General features: G+C 49.8%; 1 protein-coding gene across 2 annotated transcripts in view; it reads right to left on the bottom strand.

Annotated features, from left to right (window-relative positions):
• PSMD1 (proteasome 26S subunit, non-ATPase 1) overlaps positions 1 to 17,021 on the bottom strand; it is a 91,382-nt gene that overhangs the window by 68,792 nt on the left and 5,569 nt on the right. For both annotated transcript variants that reach the window (XM_077348073.1, XM_077348072.1), the window contains exons 5-16: positions 15,782 to 15,987; positions 15,069 to 15,212; positions 13,436 to 13,662; positions 12,680 to 12,746; positions 11,994 to 12,122; positions 11,175 to 11,263; positions 8,411 to 8,489; positions 4,956 to 5,129; positions 3,766 to 3,877; positions 2,500 to 2,696; positions 769 to 864; positions 517 to 581 (exon numbers count right to left, since the gene is read on the bottom strand). In XM_077348073.1, the coding sequence (XP_077204188.1) occupies positions 517 to 581; positions 769 to 864; positions 2,500 to 2,696; positions 3,766 to 3,877; positions 4,956 to 5,129; positions 8,411 to 8,489; positions 11,175 to 11,263; positions 11,994 to 12,122; positions 12,680 to 12,746; positions 13,436 to 13,662; positions 15,069 to 15,212; positions 15,782 to 15,987 (1,585 nt within the window). The remainder of the gene's footprint in view (positions 1 to 516; positions 582 to 768; positions 865 to 2,499; positions 2,697 to 3,765; positions 3,878 to 4,955; positions 5,130 to 8,410; positions 8,490 to 11,174; positions 11,264 to 11,993; positions 12,123 to 12,679; positions 12,747 to 13,435; positions 13,663 to 15,068; positions 15,213 to 15,781; positions 15,988 to 17,021) is intronic.

Raw genomic sequence — 17,021 nt, 5'->3', positions numbered from 1 at the left:
TCACACGGCAAGGCCTTTACACTGGCTGCTGCCTTCCCATTCTGAGAAAGAACTCTGTATAGCTCCAAAAGCTACCACATTGTTCCAGAAGACTGTCCCTTGGCTTATCTGTCCTCCTCATCCTAACAGAGGACTCAAATCATTTCAGTTAATGAGAGGTCCCACAGCAGCCTGCCTCCATGTGTGCCCTAGAGGTGGTCCTCATGAGGGCACCTAGATTTGGGTCAGTGTAAAACACAGAGTGCTGGACTGGATGGGCCTTTGGCCTGATCCAACAGGGCTTCTCTTAGGTTCTTAAGCCCCCACCCCTCTTGAATTTGTGAAGCAATATTAAAATAACCTTCAGACAAACTAAGCCAACAAAGCTCAAGGAGATGCATCCCATGTCCACTCTACATATGAGTCTTCCAACATGCCAGTTACACATCAGTTAAGACGAAGCACAAGTGAGTTTCCAGAACTTTGGCTACATCGTCAGTTTGTGCGGAACAGACGGAAGCAAAAAACCCACCGTACCTGAACAAAATGAAACCCAGGGACTCCACGGCCGCCCTCCTCACGTCATCGTTGACATCGCTAACCTGTCGGGAAAAGAAAGAGTTTCAACTGTGACGTTCATGGAAATTGGACTGGGCATTTCTTCAATCACCGTAAGCCTCGAAGCAGGACAGCAGCTGAAGTGGACACCCACTGCAAAGCCCTGCAGGTGAGCTGGCTGTGCTCCCACATGTGTCCCCACCCCTCTGCCCCATAGCCTACGATACTCACCGCCACATGTAAGAGGCGCCTAATGGCCTTGTTGTTCCCTGAGCCACAATACGCCATCGCCACTGTGTACATCCCCGAACGACGGAGGATCGGATCCTGGAAGAGAAGAGCAGGCCTCCATGTTTAAAGGTGACATTGCCCAAAATAAGTGGGCGGGGGGGGCAGTTTTCTTCAAATCAAATCAAAATTTATTGTACGGTTAAAAACCGGCAAGTCATAAAATCCAACAACCAAAACTTTAAATTAGTGTTAGCAAAATGTTGCAAACTCTGCTTAAAAGAATAAAATCCTAAGGTGAGGATAGAATTATATCACTCTTCTGCTTGCCCTGAAGTCAGGATCAGTTGGCCGGTTTTGCAGGCGATGACAAGAAACTTTGCCATGGGCACCAGGAATTTGGAGTCGCTGTCTTCCAGTGGCAGCCTGGCATTTCCCAAGTTTGAGAGATGATTATCCAGCAAAGGAGCACTTAGCTTGTTGGGAAGTTTTACTTGAGCATCCAAGTCGCGGTCTGGTCTGACCTTGGAAGGTTACCGGTTTTTAGAATCCCAACACCAGGACTTTCCCTTCCACCCAAACTATCCGTTGCAAATTGAAAAGCATCCCTCTTAGAACTTTTAATTTGGAGTAATATTTTAATTTATCCTAATTGTAACCCACCACAAGCCAGCTTGGCGGGGAGCGGTGGGCTGGAAAGCTAAATCTAAATAATAAATAAATATAAATCATAAGACTGAGCTACCAGCAGTGAATGGTAAAGTGAAATCTTTCCAATTATCTCCTGCATGAGAATAACTAACGTGGTTTTGCATGCCCCAGCATACCAAGGGCTTGAGCAGAAAAATTTATGAATCATTTCTAACAACACTCAGTGAAAGGCAAGGCCAGGTTTCCTTCCCAAACATCCCATCGAACAAGAAAAGAATCGAGGGCCTTGTCTGACATTCACATAAAAGATGCACTTATGTGGAATTTGATCTAGATGTTCTAATCTGAACAGAATCTGGGTCTGCCATTTTGAACCCCCTGAGCCTCGGTGCCTTCCAGCATCCTTCAAAGGAGGTTTCTGTGGCCTCAGTACTAGGAGACGAGTGGGTCAAATGCACACAGCCACATTGGGCCTCTCCACAGTCAGAGAGAGCCCAGGTGTGTCTCCACTGGCCTTCAGCTTTCTTCCATTTAGTTGACATTCAACCAGCGAATCCAGGGAAATCATAGAATAGAATCATAGAGTTGGAAGGGGCCATATAGGCCATCTAGTCCAACCCCCTGCTCAACGCAGGATCAGCCCTAAGCATCTTAAAGCATCCAGGAAAAGTGTGTATCCAACCTTTGCTTGAAGACTGCCAGTGAGGGGGAGCTCACCACCTCCTTAGGCAGCCTATTCCATGGGACAGAGCAGTCCTGCAAGACCTGAGATGGGGATGAGGCTTCAAACCTCCCAGGAGAATTACCCCAGTCATCTACTGGGCCTGCTGCCCACAGGGCCTTAATGGAGCCATGCAGCTTTATTGACCCTGCTGGCCTTTGGAGCACGGCTGCTGTCCCAGGTTCCTCCAACTTCTCTTTGGAGATAAGCAAGGGCCCAAATTGCTGAACCCACTGGGTAGCAAGTTGCTTCCCTCCCATCTGCAGGCTAGTAAGTGTGGGGGGCTGCCCCCCAACCCCGGGCACAATCTGAGCAAATGTGGACAGATTCAGAAGGGCAGGGAGACCCCCGATGCCGCTCACCTTGTCTCTGCAGAGGCTCTCGATGAGGGCATCTGCCTCCTCCATCCGCCCATACATCACCAAGGCGATGCCGACCGCCAGGCCCCGCAAGATCTTCTCGTGCTGGGTCTCCTGGGCATAGCCCACCATGTCCTCGATAGCCTGTGCGTTTTTCGAGCCCAGCATGACCAGGCCGAGGGCCAGGCCAGCTGCTTCACCTGCGGGGAAGGAGGGGGGTGGTGGTGGAAGCAGAAGCGGAAGTGAATGGCCAGGGCTCTTCTGAATGCAAGGAGGACGAATTGGCACTGGCAAAAGACCGGCAATTTCATTGGTTTGTTCTGAACAGGATACAGCCAAGTCCCAAACTGATATATCAAGCATGTCATTTGAAGATTACACTGTGATCTTTTAACACAAATATCACCAACATTTCTGAGCCTGAAGGCATTATGGGATTTCTAATGGCTGCTGATGGGGGTGGAGCCAGCCACAAAATGGCTGCTGCAGGAGGCGGAGCCACCCAACCGAGTGTAGGTGAGAAGAGCGGTAATTTGAAGAATAGTGGGAACGAACAGTGAGAGGAAGTAAACGCCAATACTGTGGTGGCAGCTGCCACGGAACTGACGTTATTTTCAATCTGCCCAGTCAGTTCAGAAGCCCTGCTGTGGGGCCAAAACTGGCCCCACCCACTATCTAAAATAAAAACACTGGTGGGTGCTAAGAAATATGCTGGCTGGCACCATCATGTTCTCAGGCACCAGACATTGGGGACCCCTGCGCTCACACCTCCAGGTGGTTCCTGGAATCAACCCCTTGATTCTGGTCTGACCGAGCAGGGCTTTTCTGATATATTCTTATAAATGCTTCAGCCTCTCTGCCCTGTTGCTGGCCCTACAGAGGAACTGGCTGGCCACTGTGTGAGATCAGATTCTGGACTAGATGGACCTCACTGGTCTCATTCAGCAGGGCTCTTCCGATCTTCTTATGCCTCTCTGCCCTGTTCCTGGCCCTCCAGAGGAACTGGCTGACCACTGTGTGAGACAGAATGCTGCACTAGAGGGACCCTTGGTTTGATCCAGCAGGACTCCTCTCACATTCAAAAACAGAAAGAATTTCATAGGGTCCTGCCCCACCCTCCGCTGTGCTACCCAAATTTCCTCAGGAAACAAGTTTTTCCTCCCAAGTCTTCCTTCATATCTCTTTGCAGCCCAGAGACAGGCTAAAACCGCACCGAGAACCAGCCACCCCCCCCCCGGCTCACCAGGCCTGTTCCAAGTGCTGCCTCACCTGTCACTGCATCGTCTTGGTACAGGTTCGTCTTCAGAAGGTCGTACACATCTTGGCGTGCAGTCCCCATGGCGGCTAAGCCAAGGCCCAGGCTACCCCCGTGGCGGACAATCTACCAAAAAGAGGAAAAAATAACTCTTGACATTCTCTACAGCAGGGCTCACCAGCCTTTCTGAACCAGCGGGTGCTCTTGGCATTCTGAGACGTAAGGGCTGCCATGGGAGGTGGAACCGGCCACAAAGGATCTGGTAGCAAGGTGATGCATAATTGGAATAAGGGGTCCTTAACATTCAGACCGAAGGCCTGCTGGATTAGATGCCTTTTAAAATGAGCATTTTGCTTTAAACCTGCCTTTCTCAGCCTTTTTTTTATCATTGAGAAACCCCTGAAACGTTCATCAGGCTTGAGAAACCCCAGAAGATTGTGCAGAACATGGTTGGGAAGCCCCTCACCCTCCTACCCCCTCCAGGCCCATCCCTGGCCATTTTTATTGGGGGGGGGGGGTCAACATGACTGTATATGGTCACATCACCCAACAGATGCTTAACAAATATTTTAATATATTAAAATTAATTAACTCCCACCCATTTGGGAAACTTTTCCAGGTCTATCAAGAAACCCCAGGGTTTCACGAAACCCTGGTTGAGAAAACCTGCTTTAAACTGTTCACACACACAGGCTTACATTCAGTCACAGAGGGTGTGGGTTGTCACTTGTGCTGTGGGGGCAACTGTATTACCAATAAGAAGCCCTGCTGGGCAAACGCCCTCTGGCCCAACGCCCTTCCTAAAAACACTTGGTGGGCACCAGGAAGGATGTTGGAGACCCCTGGCTATATTCAATGGGGGGAGGGAAGGAAGAGAGAGGAGCCAGACAGCCCCATCCAGCTATGTTTCTCTTCCATGATTTTCAGAGTTGCTTTTACATTCAAATGTGATCCTCCAGCTACTCTCAAATCACACGAGAGATTTTACAGATTTCTACTCAGCGAAAAGCATTTAGTGGCCGTTTTCTCTTTTGCTTGGATGTGGTTTTCAGCACTCAGAGGAAAGGAACAAACTTTTGGCTCCACCAGAGGAACAAGGCGCCATCTGCATCTCCCTCTCTGCTATGTCAAGCGAGGCGGCCGTCACGCCACTCCCTCCCCCCTTCCAGGACCCCCCTCCCACAAATCCTTGGAGAGCACATACATCGTTGCTGGCATTCTTCAGCTGATTCAGCAAGTAGTCGATGATATCGCCCCCGTGGTTGGCGTGGATGAGCCCCAGGGCGTAAAGTCCACCCCCTTCCTGATAGGCCGAGCCGGGAGACGTGTCTTTGGGGAGGTACGTGGCCATTAACTGAAGAGCCTCCTTCTCGTGGCCCTGCACGTTTGGGGCAAGAAAAGAAACGTTAAGGATGTTAAGGACTCCCTCTGGCTTCTACAGGTCCTGTATCCAACGGTGGCCAACCTTTAGCAAGGCCGTAACCTTCCTTGGGGAAGATGGTTGAAAGATGGTGGGGGGGGGGGGTGGAAACTGAAGACAAATCACAGCCACCCCACAGCATTTTCAAGGCAAGACAGAGCTGATTCATCACTGGCTTCTTCAGAGGCGGCCAATCTGCAGCTCTCCAAATGTCCATGGACTACAATTCCCATGAGCCTCTGCCAGCACTGCCAGGGGCTCATGGGAATTGTAGTCTGTGGACAACTGGAAAGCCACAGTTTGGCCACCCCTGCTCTAAGCAGAGAACTGGGACTAATTTCTTGGTGGTGTCGTGGTTAGGAGTGCGGACTTCTAATTTGGTGAGCCAGGTTTGATTCCGCGCTCCCCCACCTGCAGCCAGCTGGGTGACCCTGGGCTCCCCACAGCACTGATAAAGCTGTTCTGACCAAGCAGTGATATCAGGGCTCTCTCATAGTCACCTCACAGGTGGAGAGGAAAGGGAAGGCGAGTGGAAGCCGCTTTGAGACTCCTTCGGGTAGAGAAATGCAGCATAAGAGAACCAACTCCTCCTCCTCCTCTTCTTCTTGTTCCATCCAAATACTAGCCATGAGTAGTCCTGATTCACTTCCTAGGGCTGAGAAGACTGGGCGAGCCTGGGCCACTTTGGTCAGGGCCAAGGGGTGGAAAGTCCCACCAATCTGCAGCTGTTTTATGGCAGCGCTGTTGGATTTTCAAGCCAAGACACGTTCAGAGGTGGTCTGCCATTGCTTGCCTCGAGGCAGCCATCCTGAGCTTCCCTGCAGGTCTCCCATCCAAGTGCTGACCCTTGCTTAGCTTCCCAAACCTGACAAGACTGGGCTACTCTGAGTCATGCAAGTCAAGGCATTTAGTTGAATGACAGGTTTTAAAGTTTTAGACAAGAAACCGTGTGGGATTTGGACTCCACGGCTGCCCAAATAAATGGTCATCTGCCGTGGGTCTGACCTGTCCCGCAAGAGACGGCTAACAGATGCAACTGCCATGGCCGGGCTTTTAGTCACATCGAGATGGAAACCATAAGCATTGCCTGGTGAGAACATATGGTTAGATAAGGTATTTGCTGAGATGGCCAAACTTGCTAGTGTAGTAAACAGAAGAATTCAATGGCCACCGAAACTTTTTCTTAGAGTTTATTGATAAGGAGAAGTATATTCTTTATTTGTCATACTATAATGGCTGTTGTAATGTGACATTTGTTATGATAAAGACACTGAGAAGAGACATTCTATGTATGTTCTCAAGCTGTTGTTTTTTCTTTTCTGTAGTCTATTAAAATTTAAAATGAATTTTGAAATAAAAGATGGCTAACAGAAGGCAAACTTAAATGGACTCCGGGGAATGGTAGAGGACAGGAAGGCCTGGAGGATCATTGTCCATGGGGTCGCGATGGGTCGGACACGACTTCGCACATAACAACAACAACAACAACAGAAGGCACGGCAGCAGCACTGAATATAGGGACACATTTGCTCCCAGAAACGGGCGGAATCCAGGGCACGGGAGAAAGATTTGGCCTCCGTGTCATGTCCAAGGCAGAGCAATCTATTCTAACCAGCCCTTCCTGCACACAAATGCCTGAGCTTATCTCCTTGCAGAGCTCTGGAGAGCTGCCAGTAAGTAAAAGCCATTCTTCCCTTGTAAATTCTAATGATAAAGGCATGTTTGACCCTCTGCTAATGAAAAGAAGACGCCCAAGATAAATGCAATGGGAAGCCATTAGGAATGTAGGCACATGGAATTATTTTAGCCACAGTCTGATCATCGCAGAGCTGAGACAGCCGACCCGCTGTGCCCCAGCGGACATTCACGCACGCTGTTCTGTGCAGGAAATAAGAGCTGCGCCGTACTAAATGATTTACAAAGTTACTTGGATAAATTAGGGACTGTAGTCGACAGGGCTTGTGCATGTCGGAGTGTGCGTTAAGTGCTAGCAAGTCAGTTCCGAGTGATGGTGACCCTACAGAATAATGTCCTACAAAACATCGTATTAACAACCTTGGCGCAGGTCTTGCAAAGCCCTGGCTCCCCTGAAAAAAGGAATACTCAACTTGAGTTTATGTAGATTGTGGATCTTCCTCATTACCTGCTGACTTCCACTTTTCCTAATATCGTCTTTTCCACTGTCTACTGTGTCCAGTTTACTGAACCTAAGATCCTACTATGTAGTTTCCCCGTCATTTATTGTGTCCTGTTAAGAACGTGAGAAGAACCCTGCTAGATCAGACCAGTGATGGTCCATCTAGTCCAGCATCCTGTCCCACACAGGGACCAGCCAGTTCCTCTGGAGGTAAAACAACTGAGGCCTTCATACGAACTTCAGAAGAGCCCTGCTGGATCAGACCAGTGAAGGTCCATCAAGTATAGCATCCCGTCTAACAAAAATGGTGGCCTAGGATCACTGTGGGGGCTATCCATAAACACCTAGTTTCTTTAAATGAAACAAAGTCTTCTGGGTAACTATCTACCCATCAGCTTGATATCTGTAGCTGGCAAAATTTTGGAATAAAATCATCAAACACTCAGCCCTTGAGCAGCTGGAACAGAGAGCTGTGATTTCTAAGACTCAGCTCTGCTTAACACATTGTTTAAAACAAGGTTCTTGCACTTATACTTCTTATTTATACTTCTTGTCACCTGATGAAGAAGAGATGGTTTTTTGTACCTTGCTGTTTGCTACCCAAGGGAGTCTCAAAATGGCTACCTTTTCTCTCCCCACAACGGGCACCCTGTGAGGTTGGTGGGACAGAGAGAGCTCTGAGAGAACCAAGACTGGCCCAAGGTCACCCAGCAGGCTACATTGAGAGGAGGAGTGAGGAATCAAATCCAGTGCCTCTAGATTAGAGACACCGCGCTGGCTCACAATATCCTCGTGCTGTGCTGTCAGCTGCTCCAGACACAATTTTTAAAGAAGCAGCTGCACAGCCAATTAGAAGCTCTGCTGGGCAAAAGCCCAGACTGACCCCGCCCACTTCCTTAAAAAACTTGGGAGGCACCAATAAAAGTGTCCAAGAGTAACAAGGGCACCAAGTTGTGGCCCCTGTTGTAATGGGTTCCGTCCTCTGATTCTGGTCCACGAATGCCGGACCTCTCGACTGGCAGAGCGCATCCTTGCTGCCGGCAGCATGCCTCCAAGGCGGGTCCAGTGCCCGGTCTCTCAGCAACAGCCCATCTGGTCTTACCTTATGTATGACCCCCAGGCTGGCAGTCGCAGTGAACTTCGCCCAGTTGGTGGCTCTGGCAAGCCACTCCAGGTTATCTCTGGGGAGAGAAAAAGGGGGGTGTTGAGGCCAGTCCCCGAGTTCTTCAAACCTTCACGTCTCCGGAAGTGGCAAGGCCAGTTAAATCCACGCTGTCTGTTAAGGCAGAGGTAGTCAACCTGTGGTCCTCCAGATGTCCATGGACTACAATTCCCAGGAGCCCCTGCCAGCATTCGCTGGCAGGGGCTCATGGGAATTGTAGTCCATGGACATCTGGAGGACCACAGGTTGACTACCCCTGTTATGGAACTCTGCCCAACTCAGGAAAGGTACACAGTCAAGCAAGTCACGGCCTAACATGTCGTTAGAGACTCCTCAACTTGGCACAGAGAGATTCTCATCTTGCTGAAGATGCCAGACGCAGCCTCTGGCAACCCCTGGCCACACTGTCCTAAATGCCCACAGCTGCCACAAGAGTGAGACTCTTAGAATGGCCTAGGTTCACGGATGCATTGGAAAGGTGTGACATTCTTCTCCAACACCTCTCCTGCACCACACTGATAATTTGTTGACTGCAGGGGGAAATGAAGGAGGTTTGTTTTCCTCACATCCCTCTTAGAAATCTAGGATGTACTCTAAACAGAGGGTCGAGTGAAATGATGTTTGAGAAGGGAATTGGTGGATTTTTTCCTGAAAATCCACCCCCGACTTTCTTGTTTCATTTTCTTCTATGAAAAGAAACTGCAGTGAAAAGACATCAGAATGATTCTCCTTTAAAAAACAGCCTGTTTTGTGAGCAAAAAGCCTTGAGTGAGAATTTTTCTCTTCCAGTTAGAACTCAGGAAAGGGGGGGGGGGGCTTTATTAGCATTTGAAAACTCCCCCAACGCCCTCCTTGTTTTAATGTAGCCACTCTGGCTGTCGACCAGGGGTAGTCAAACTGCGGCCCTCCAGATGTCCATGGCCTACAATTCCCAGGAGCCCCCTGCCAGCATTCGCTGGCAGGGGGCTCTTGGGAATTGTAGTCCATGGACATCTGGAGGGCCGCAGTTTGACTACCCCTGCTGTGGACGATCTCAATGCTAATCATTCCTGCAATGCACATTCCAAGGACGACTGGCACCACATCAGCCACTGAGGAAATACAACCCTGGAACGGAAAATAAATTATATGGTTCAAAAACTACCTCGAGCTGCAAGTTTCCCATACAAGTCTGACTGAGGCAAAAGCGATGTACTTATCTGAATCGTTTCCCTGACCTGAGCCAAGAGCTCAGAGCCCCGCTGCTTCTTGACGAGAACCCTGCAAGGCGGCTTTGGCTAAGTGTGAGTCAGGCCCAGGGAGGCAAGGGATCCTTCGGGGCTGAGCACAGACTGCCTCCTGCGTCTCCCCACAGCCAAGCCAACCCTTGCGTGACAACACAGATGCCAAGGACAGGATTGTCAGGGCCTTTCGCAGGCACTCTCTGGACGTTTTCACTAGCTTGTGGACTAGAGGCACAGTTTTAAGGTCCTGCAAACAAAAATGGTCCTTGTCCACCACCAAAAAGCAACAGTCCAGGTGATTAAGAAAAAGAAGAGTTGGTCTTTTATACTTCAGTTTTCACTGCCTGAAAGGGTCTCAAAGCACCTTAAAGCTGCCTTCCCTTCCTCTCCCCATAACAGACATCCTGTGAGGGAGGTGGAGCTGAGAGAGCTCTGACAGGACTGCTCTGTAAGAACTGCACTATCAGGGCTGTGACTGGCCCATGGTCCCCCAGCTGGTTGCATGTGGAGGAGCAGGGAATCTAGCCCAGCCCACCAGATTAGAAGCCGCTGCTCTTAACCCCTGCACCATACTGAAAGTCTTGCCGGTCCCCAGCTGAGAGGGCGGGGCCATGGCTCAGTGGTAAGAGGACCTGCTTGGTATGCTGCCGGTCCCAGGTTCAATCCACAGACCTCCGGCTGAAAGGGCAAGGAACTAGGTGATGTGAAAGAGCTCTGCCCGAGACCCATGAGAGCCCCTGCCAGTCTGAGGAGACAATACTGATTCTGATGGACCAACGGTCTGATTCAGGATAAGGCAGCTTCATGGGCATACCTTGGGAGAGACTGTGGCTCAGTGGAAAAGCCTCTGCTTGGCAGGCAGAACGTCCCAGGTTCAATCCCTGGCGTTTCCAGCGAAAAGGAGCAGGCAGGAGAGGTTGAGAAAGACCTCTGTCTGAGGTCTTGGACACCAATAGAGAGAGGCTGTGGCTCAGTGGCAGAGCCTCTGTTTGGCATGCAGAAGGTCCCGGGTTCAATCCCTGGCATCTCCAGTTGAAAAAGGACTTGGTGGGAGGTGGTGGGAAAGACCGCAGCCTGAGAGCCTGCAGAGCAGTTGGCCGTGTGAATACCGACCTGGACAGACCAACAGCCTGACTTAGTCTAAGGTAGATTCACACGCCATTAGAGACTCAGTGGATCAGTGGTCACAGAGCATGGACCCAGATCTGTCTGAAAAATGAACCTCCCTTGGCAAACCACTTCTCACCATCGGTAAGAGTCACAATTAGAAAAGAGGCAGCAGTATTTAAATTTCTCATTGTATTCATTTCGACAGCAACGGAGCTGGGGACGGAACCAGGGAGGTTTCCCTGCGCTTACAGCCCTTTCCCCGTCAGCCTCTGGTCGAAAGAGAGTGCTCAAACGTGCTTTCCGCCCATCAGCTCTCAAACAAATCCACCACTTCCGACTCCCCCATGCTGCCAGGTCTGGCCGGCCTTTACCTAAGGAACTGGTCGCTGGTGGTTCCGCAGTGCATGAAGGAGTTTGCAATGACTGTCGCTGTGTGACAGACCGAATTCCGCACAGCATCCTGCGGAGAAGCAAAATGGCAGAGTCACTAAAAAAAAAAGCCACAGAAGCTACTGTGCCCAACTCCAACTGGCATGCTGGGCAACGCCAAGCGGAGCAGCTCAAAAAGGATTCGAAGGAGAACGACAGAGCTAAGCCACTAGACGCGTGGCGAAAGGCAGATGAATTTGCGTGTGCGCAACGCAAAGAGAAATGCTTCAGGGCTAACGGAGTTTACGGATGTATAAGAGCAGGGGTAGTCAACCTGTGGTCCTCCAGATGTTCATGGACTACAATTCCCATGAGCCCCTGCCAGCGGTTGCTGGCAGGGGCTCGTGGGAATTGTAGTCCATGAACATCTGGAGGACCACAGGTTGACTACCCCTGCATAAGAGGACACCAACTGGGTATCAATTCACCTGAACTACGAATGATGCCTAGATTTTTCAGGGTCACATGACAGAGCTTTGACTCTTGAAAGCTCACACCCCAAAGAATCTTCTGAGTCTAGGTTGCCACAGGACTCAAATCTCACTCTCCTACTACAGGGCTAGGCAGGTACCCTTTGAAACCAACTTGTAGGAATGACAAGGGAGAGTCGTCTCAGAAATGGCCACTGTGCGACGCAGAGTGTTGGGCTGGAGGGGAAGCCGATTCTCCCAAAAAAAGTTACCGAGAGGACAAAGCCTTCCAAGACCCACTCTGCAGCCTGGAGCAAAACTCCAAAAGGCACTTAATCAGCGTCTTCTTACCTTTGTGTTTTTGAGGATCATGAGGTCTGTGTTGTTGTTTCGTATTAAAAACTGCAGGTGTAACTCAATGGCCATTTCACCGCTTAAAATTTTGATCATTTTGGGGATCTGGTCTTTTGACTCGGGGTTCTTCAAAAACACGCATGCAGAGAAAGGACACAAAAGGACAGACAGCTATCAAAATCCCTTTAATAATAGTAATAGCAATAATAATAGTAATACTAATAGTTAACTCAGGGCGAGTAACATCAGATAAAATAAGGACCAACATGATGGGGGGGTCTATCAATGCGAATGAATGAATGAATGAATGAATGAATGAATACCAATAAAATAATATATTATAATTTGGCAATTAAACAATTACGGTTCTAAATTATTAAAATCTTTATTAAAACCACCTGGTTTGCAGTCTTAAACTTCTGGGGGGGGTCCTGTTTAATTGTTGGGGTCAGGTGGGTTTTCGAGCAGGAAGGCTGGCATCTCCATGGAATTACTGTCAGCCTGGAGGAGAAGCTCTGCCTTAAAGCCCCCCAGGAACTGCCTTAAGGTTCGCCAGGGAGAACATTCCACCAGGCCAGAGCCCAAGAATGGCTGCGGTGCTGCAAGGCCTTTAGAAACACAGCAGGAAGAGAAGACCTCCAACAACTCCGCAAGCAACGGAATGTTCACGTGGCTGCACTTACGCTGCTCTGGGCTGACTTCCCTGCAGCAACGGGGCTCCCCGCCTTCTCCTCCGTCTCCATGGTGTCCCTGGAGAAACAAAACCAAAAAGCGTTCTTCATGTCATGGAGTTGGCAAGATTGGTGGCCCCTGGCCGCACGGAGGTATGTCTGGCTTCAACCAGGGCCAGGATATGTTCCACCCTGGCCCCTGCTTGGTGGACGGAGCTCCTGGAATGTATCCAGGCCCTGTCAGAGCTGGCACAGTAATGCAGGGCCTGCAAGACGGAGCTCTTCCGCCAGGCCTTGGGTTCGGGCCCAAGGCAGCATCCACACAGGCCCCACCCACCTACTTATTATTGTAAGAAGCCCCTGGTCATAACCTGGCCTGAGGAGAACATGACCTGATCCCCGAAAACGAGTTGTCACCACTGACACTATCTTAAAGCTAATTTTAAATTAATGTATTTGTTGTCTCATTTTAATTACTGGATTTTAATTATTGCTTTATACAGAACATATATTGTGAACTGCCCTGAGTCGGCTTGCTGGGAGGGCGGTACAAAAAGCAATCAAATAAATTTTTTAAAATGCTGTGCACTCTTTATGGCGCAGCATGGCACGGCTTGTCGGTTTGCCTGGCTTTTGCAGTTTGCGAATTTTGCACCCCTAGTTTTGGACTGGATGACCCAGGAGGTCCCTTCCAACTCTATGATTCTATGATCTACTCATAGAAAGGAAAGGCAGGATAGAAATCGAAAAGTACTCTGGCGGGCTCACCCTTCTTTTTCTGCTCCGGGGACGGTCCCTGTGTTAGTCGACCCAGGCACAGAAGCGATGGGGGTGCCGACAGTCCGGAGGTTCTGAATCACGGAGGAGAGGAACTGCTGGCTGGCACTTTCGTACAGATCGAAGCAAATCTGGTAGGCCATGAGGAGGTTGTCCTCCTTCACCAGCTTCTCCAGGATGTCGCTCACGGCCTGCGGGTCGTCTAAGAAGATGAGGCACTGCGAGGGGGAGAGAAAAGGAGGAGTCAGAAGTAGGGGTGCAACACACCACAAAATCAGGGGTTCGGATCTATTGGACCTGAAAATGTTTGCTATGCAAACTCAGAATTTTCAGAACTTCTGAATTTTGCAAGGTCTGACAGACCTGAGAAGGAAAAATAATAATTTTCCTAAAAAGCCAGCCTGGCCTTGCGGCTGCCTTGGCTTCTCCTGCAGTTTGGTCTAAACGGTTCTGCAGAAGTTGTTCCCATAATTGGTGTGGGGAGACTTCTTCCTGCCGCCCACAGACCTGAGAAGATCAGCTGGGCCAGAGGGAGCCCAGCCGACTGACATAGCCGAGGCTTCGTGAGACTCCGGAGCTTCTTGACGGCCCTGGAAGGGGTTCCCGCATGGGTGGGAGATCATTAATTTTTTAATATATTTTTAAAATGTGTTAAACATTCAGTGAGTGATATGACCATATGTGGTCATGTCACGCCTCCCCCCCCCCCCAAATGGCCAATGAAGGGCCTGGAGAGGGTGGGAAGGGAAGGAGACCTGGTTGGCCGAGGACACAGCTCTGCTTCCCCATCACATTCTGCATGACTTTGCCACTTCTGGGGGGTTTCGGGGCCTGAAGAATGTTTCAGGGTTGCTCAATGGTAAAAAAGTTGAGAAAGCCTTGATTCGCATTGCCCAGCCGCGCTCGATCTCATCAGATCTTGTAAGCGAAGCGGGTTCAGCCCTGGTCGGCATTTGGGTGGGAGACACCAAGGAAGTCGGGGGTTGCTACGCGGAGACAGGCAAGGGCCGACCACCTCTGAAGGCTTCTTGCCTTGAAGAAACCATGGAGTCGCCCTCAGCCAGCTGTGACTTCGCAGCCCTTTCTAACACCAAACTGTGTGACTGGATACCCACCCTAAACACCCGGAAGTAATCAGGGCTTCCCTCTGGGGAATATATTCAGAAAGGTGGCCATATTAGTCTGTCTGTAGAAGCGGAAAAGAGCAAGAGTCCAGAAGCACCTTGTGGATTAACAAAACCTCTGGCAGCTTTCATGAGTTGCTGCTCACTTCCTCAGATATCTGAAGAAGAGGGTAGTATCTGAAGACATGAGCAGTGACTCACCTAAGCTCCTTCCCTGCCATGGTCTTTAAGGAGCTGCCGGACTCCTGCTCTTTTCTCCTGCTACAGACAGGCTAACACTGAGACCCATCTCCATCTGTCTCCAAGGAAGGCACCACATTTAGTTGTACAGAATGGAAATCCAGGTCCCTGGAGAAGTGAGCGGTGACTCACAAACGCTCCTCGCCTGCCCCAAAGTTTGCCAGAGCTCCCGGACTCCGGCTCTTCCGAGAGTTAGTATAGAAGTCAGATTAGTCAGCAGCCATCCTCAAGTTTCACCAGCCTGTGGGTTGAAGCTCTACCTGGCACACGTTGATGAAATCGGGCTTCTCCAGGTTCATGTAGATTTTAACCAGAACTCGCAGCACCTGGTTGCGGAATTGCTTATTCTGCATCAAAGACATGCAGAGTTTTAAGCTGTAGGCCAGCATCCCAGGAACGTCATTCTGCATAAGAGAGAGAGGGAGAGAGAGGGAGAGAGAGGGAGAGAGAGGGAGGGAGGGAAAGAGAGAGGGAGAGAGAGAGAGGGAGGGAGGGAAAGAGAGAGGGAGAGAGAGAGAGAGTTTTTAAGTTGTTTCAAATGCAAATGCTTTTTTTCAGTTTTGAGTTATTTGACAAACTTTAAATTTGGGGGCCTGGGATGTTACTGGGGATTCCATTGCACCTTGCATTACTTTTAACTATAGCTGCCAGGGGTATGAGGCTGCAACTCAACCAAGTCAGATGGGCTAAATCTGAGACATGAAGCATGGACAACAGCCCAAGGTTTGCACGTGGCGCAGGTGTTTGCAAAGATTATTTGAATATTATAATTTTCAGATTCAAATTTCCCCAGAAAACCCACATTGCTGTTTTGTGTTCCAAGCCTAATTGTAGTCAAAGAAGCTTTTAAAAAGGGTAAATTACAGCAACAAAAGTTAAAAGAGTAAAACAGCAACTTTCTGTTGCTGCTCTGCATCCGGGCCATGGGCCCTCCGCGGAGGTTGAACTTTGTTGGCCCTGTACCTTCACTTACCGATTCTAAAATGGTTTTCTCAAAGATATCCAGCCTGCGTGTCTCCAGAGCGATCCCGATGGCTTGCTTGTACTTGTGATCATCTAAGCAGCGCTGGAACATCTTGTTCACGATCCCCTCCAGCCTCGGATCGACGGCCTTCTTGGCCCCCTCGGCCAGATCTGCGTTTTCCACACACTGTTTGGTGTAGTGATCGATGCACTTGGCTGGGGGTGAGGGGGGGAGAAAAGTGCACAGCACTCACCATACGTGTCGCTTGCAACACTCACAGCATCAAATTAGCGACATATCCTGAGTGCAAAATAAAGGCAACAACAAACAAAAATCCCCCTTTGCCAAGTCTAAAACCGTGATGGCCGATGAAATTCCTATTATGATGGCAGCTGGAGCATACGGTTTGATGGCCTTTCCATGGTGCTGACAGCTGCAAGAATTGTCTTTGCAAGACTCAGAGATCTCTAGATGGAGGCTGGATGATTAAAGCAAGACAGATGCTTACACTTGTTAAGAACATGAGAAGAGCCCAGCTGGATCAGACCAGTGGTCCATCTGGTCCAGCATCCTGTCTTGTACAGTGGCCAACAAGTCCCTCTGGAGGGTCAACGGCAGAGAGGCCGAGGCCTTCATAAGAACCTCAGAAGAGCCGTGCTGGATCAGACCAGGGAGGGTCCCTCTAGTCTAGCATCCCGTCTCACACAGAGGTCAGCCAATTCCCCTGGAAGGCCACCAACAAGGCAGAGATGCTGAGGCCTTCACCAGATGTTGCCTCCTGACTAAGGGATTCAGTGGATTAGTGTCTCTCAGTGTGGAGGTTCCCACCAGTTACCGTGGATAGTAGCCATTAGTAGACCTAGCCTCCATAAATCTATCATAGAATCATCAAGTTGGAAGGGATCTCCAGAGTCATCTAGTCCAACCCACTGTACAATGCAGGAACTCACAACAACCTGCCCACCCACAGTGACCCCAATTTCATGTCCAAGTGATAATCACATCTGAAAGCTGTTTACTCTTGTGGCCATCACTACATCCTCTGGCAGCAAATTCCCTCACAGCCTTTCCTGTTGCCCATCCAGAACCTCCTGCCCATCAGCTTCACTGGACGTCCCCCAAGTCCTTTTGGGAGAGGGAGAAAGCATCTTCACTGCCCACTTTCTCCACCCCACTCATTCATTTTATAAACCTCATAGAATCATAGAGTTGGAAGGGTCCATACAGGCCATCTAGTCCAACCCCCTGC

Source organism: Paroedura picta, chromosome 8 (assembly GCF_049243985.1).
Source record: "Paroedura picta isolate Pp20150507F chromosome 8, Ppicta_v3.0, whole genome shotgun sequence".
Classification (NCBI taxonomy): domain Eukaryota; kingdom Metazoa; phylum Chordata; class Lepidosauria; order Squamata; family Gekkonidae; genus Paroedura; species Paroedura picta.
Note: the sequence above shows the minus strand (reverse complement) of the source record. Positions and strands in the feature narration are given on the sequence as shown.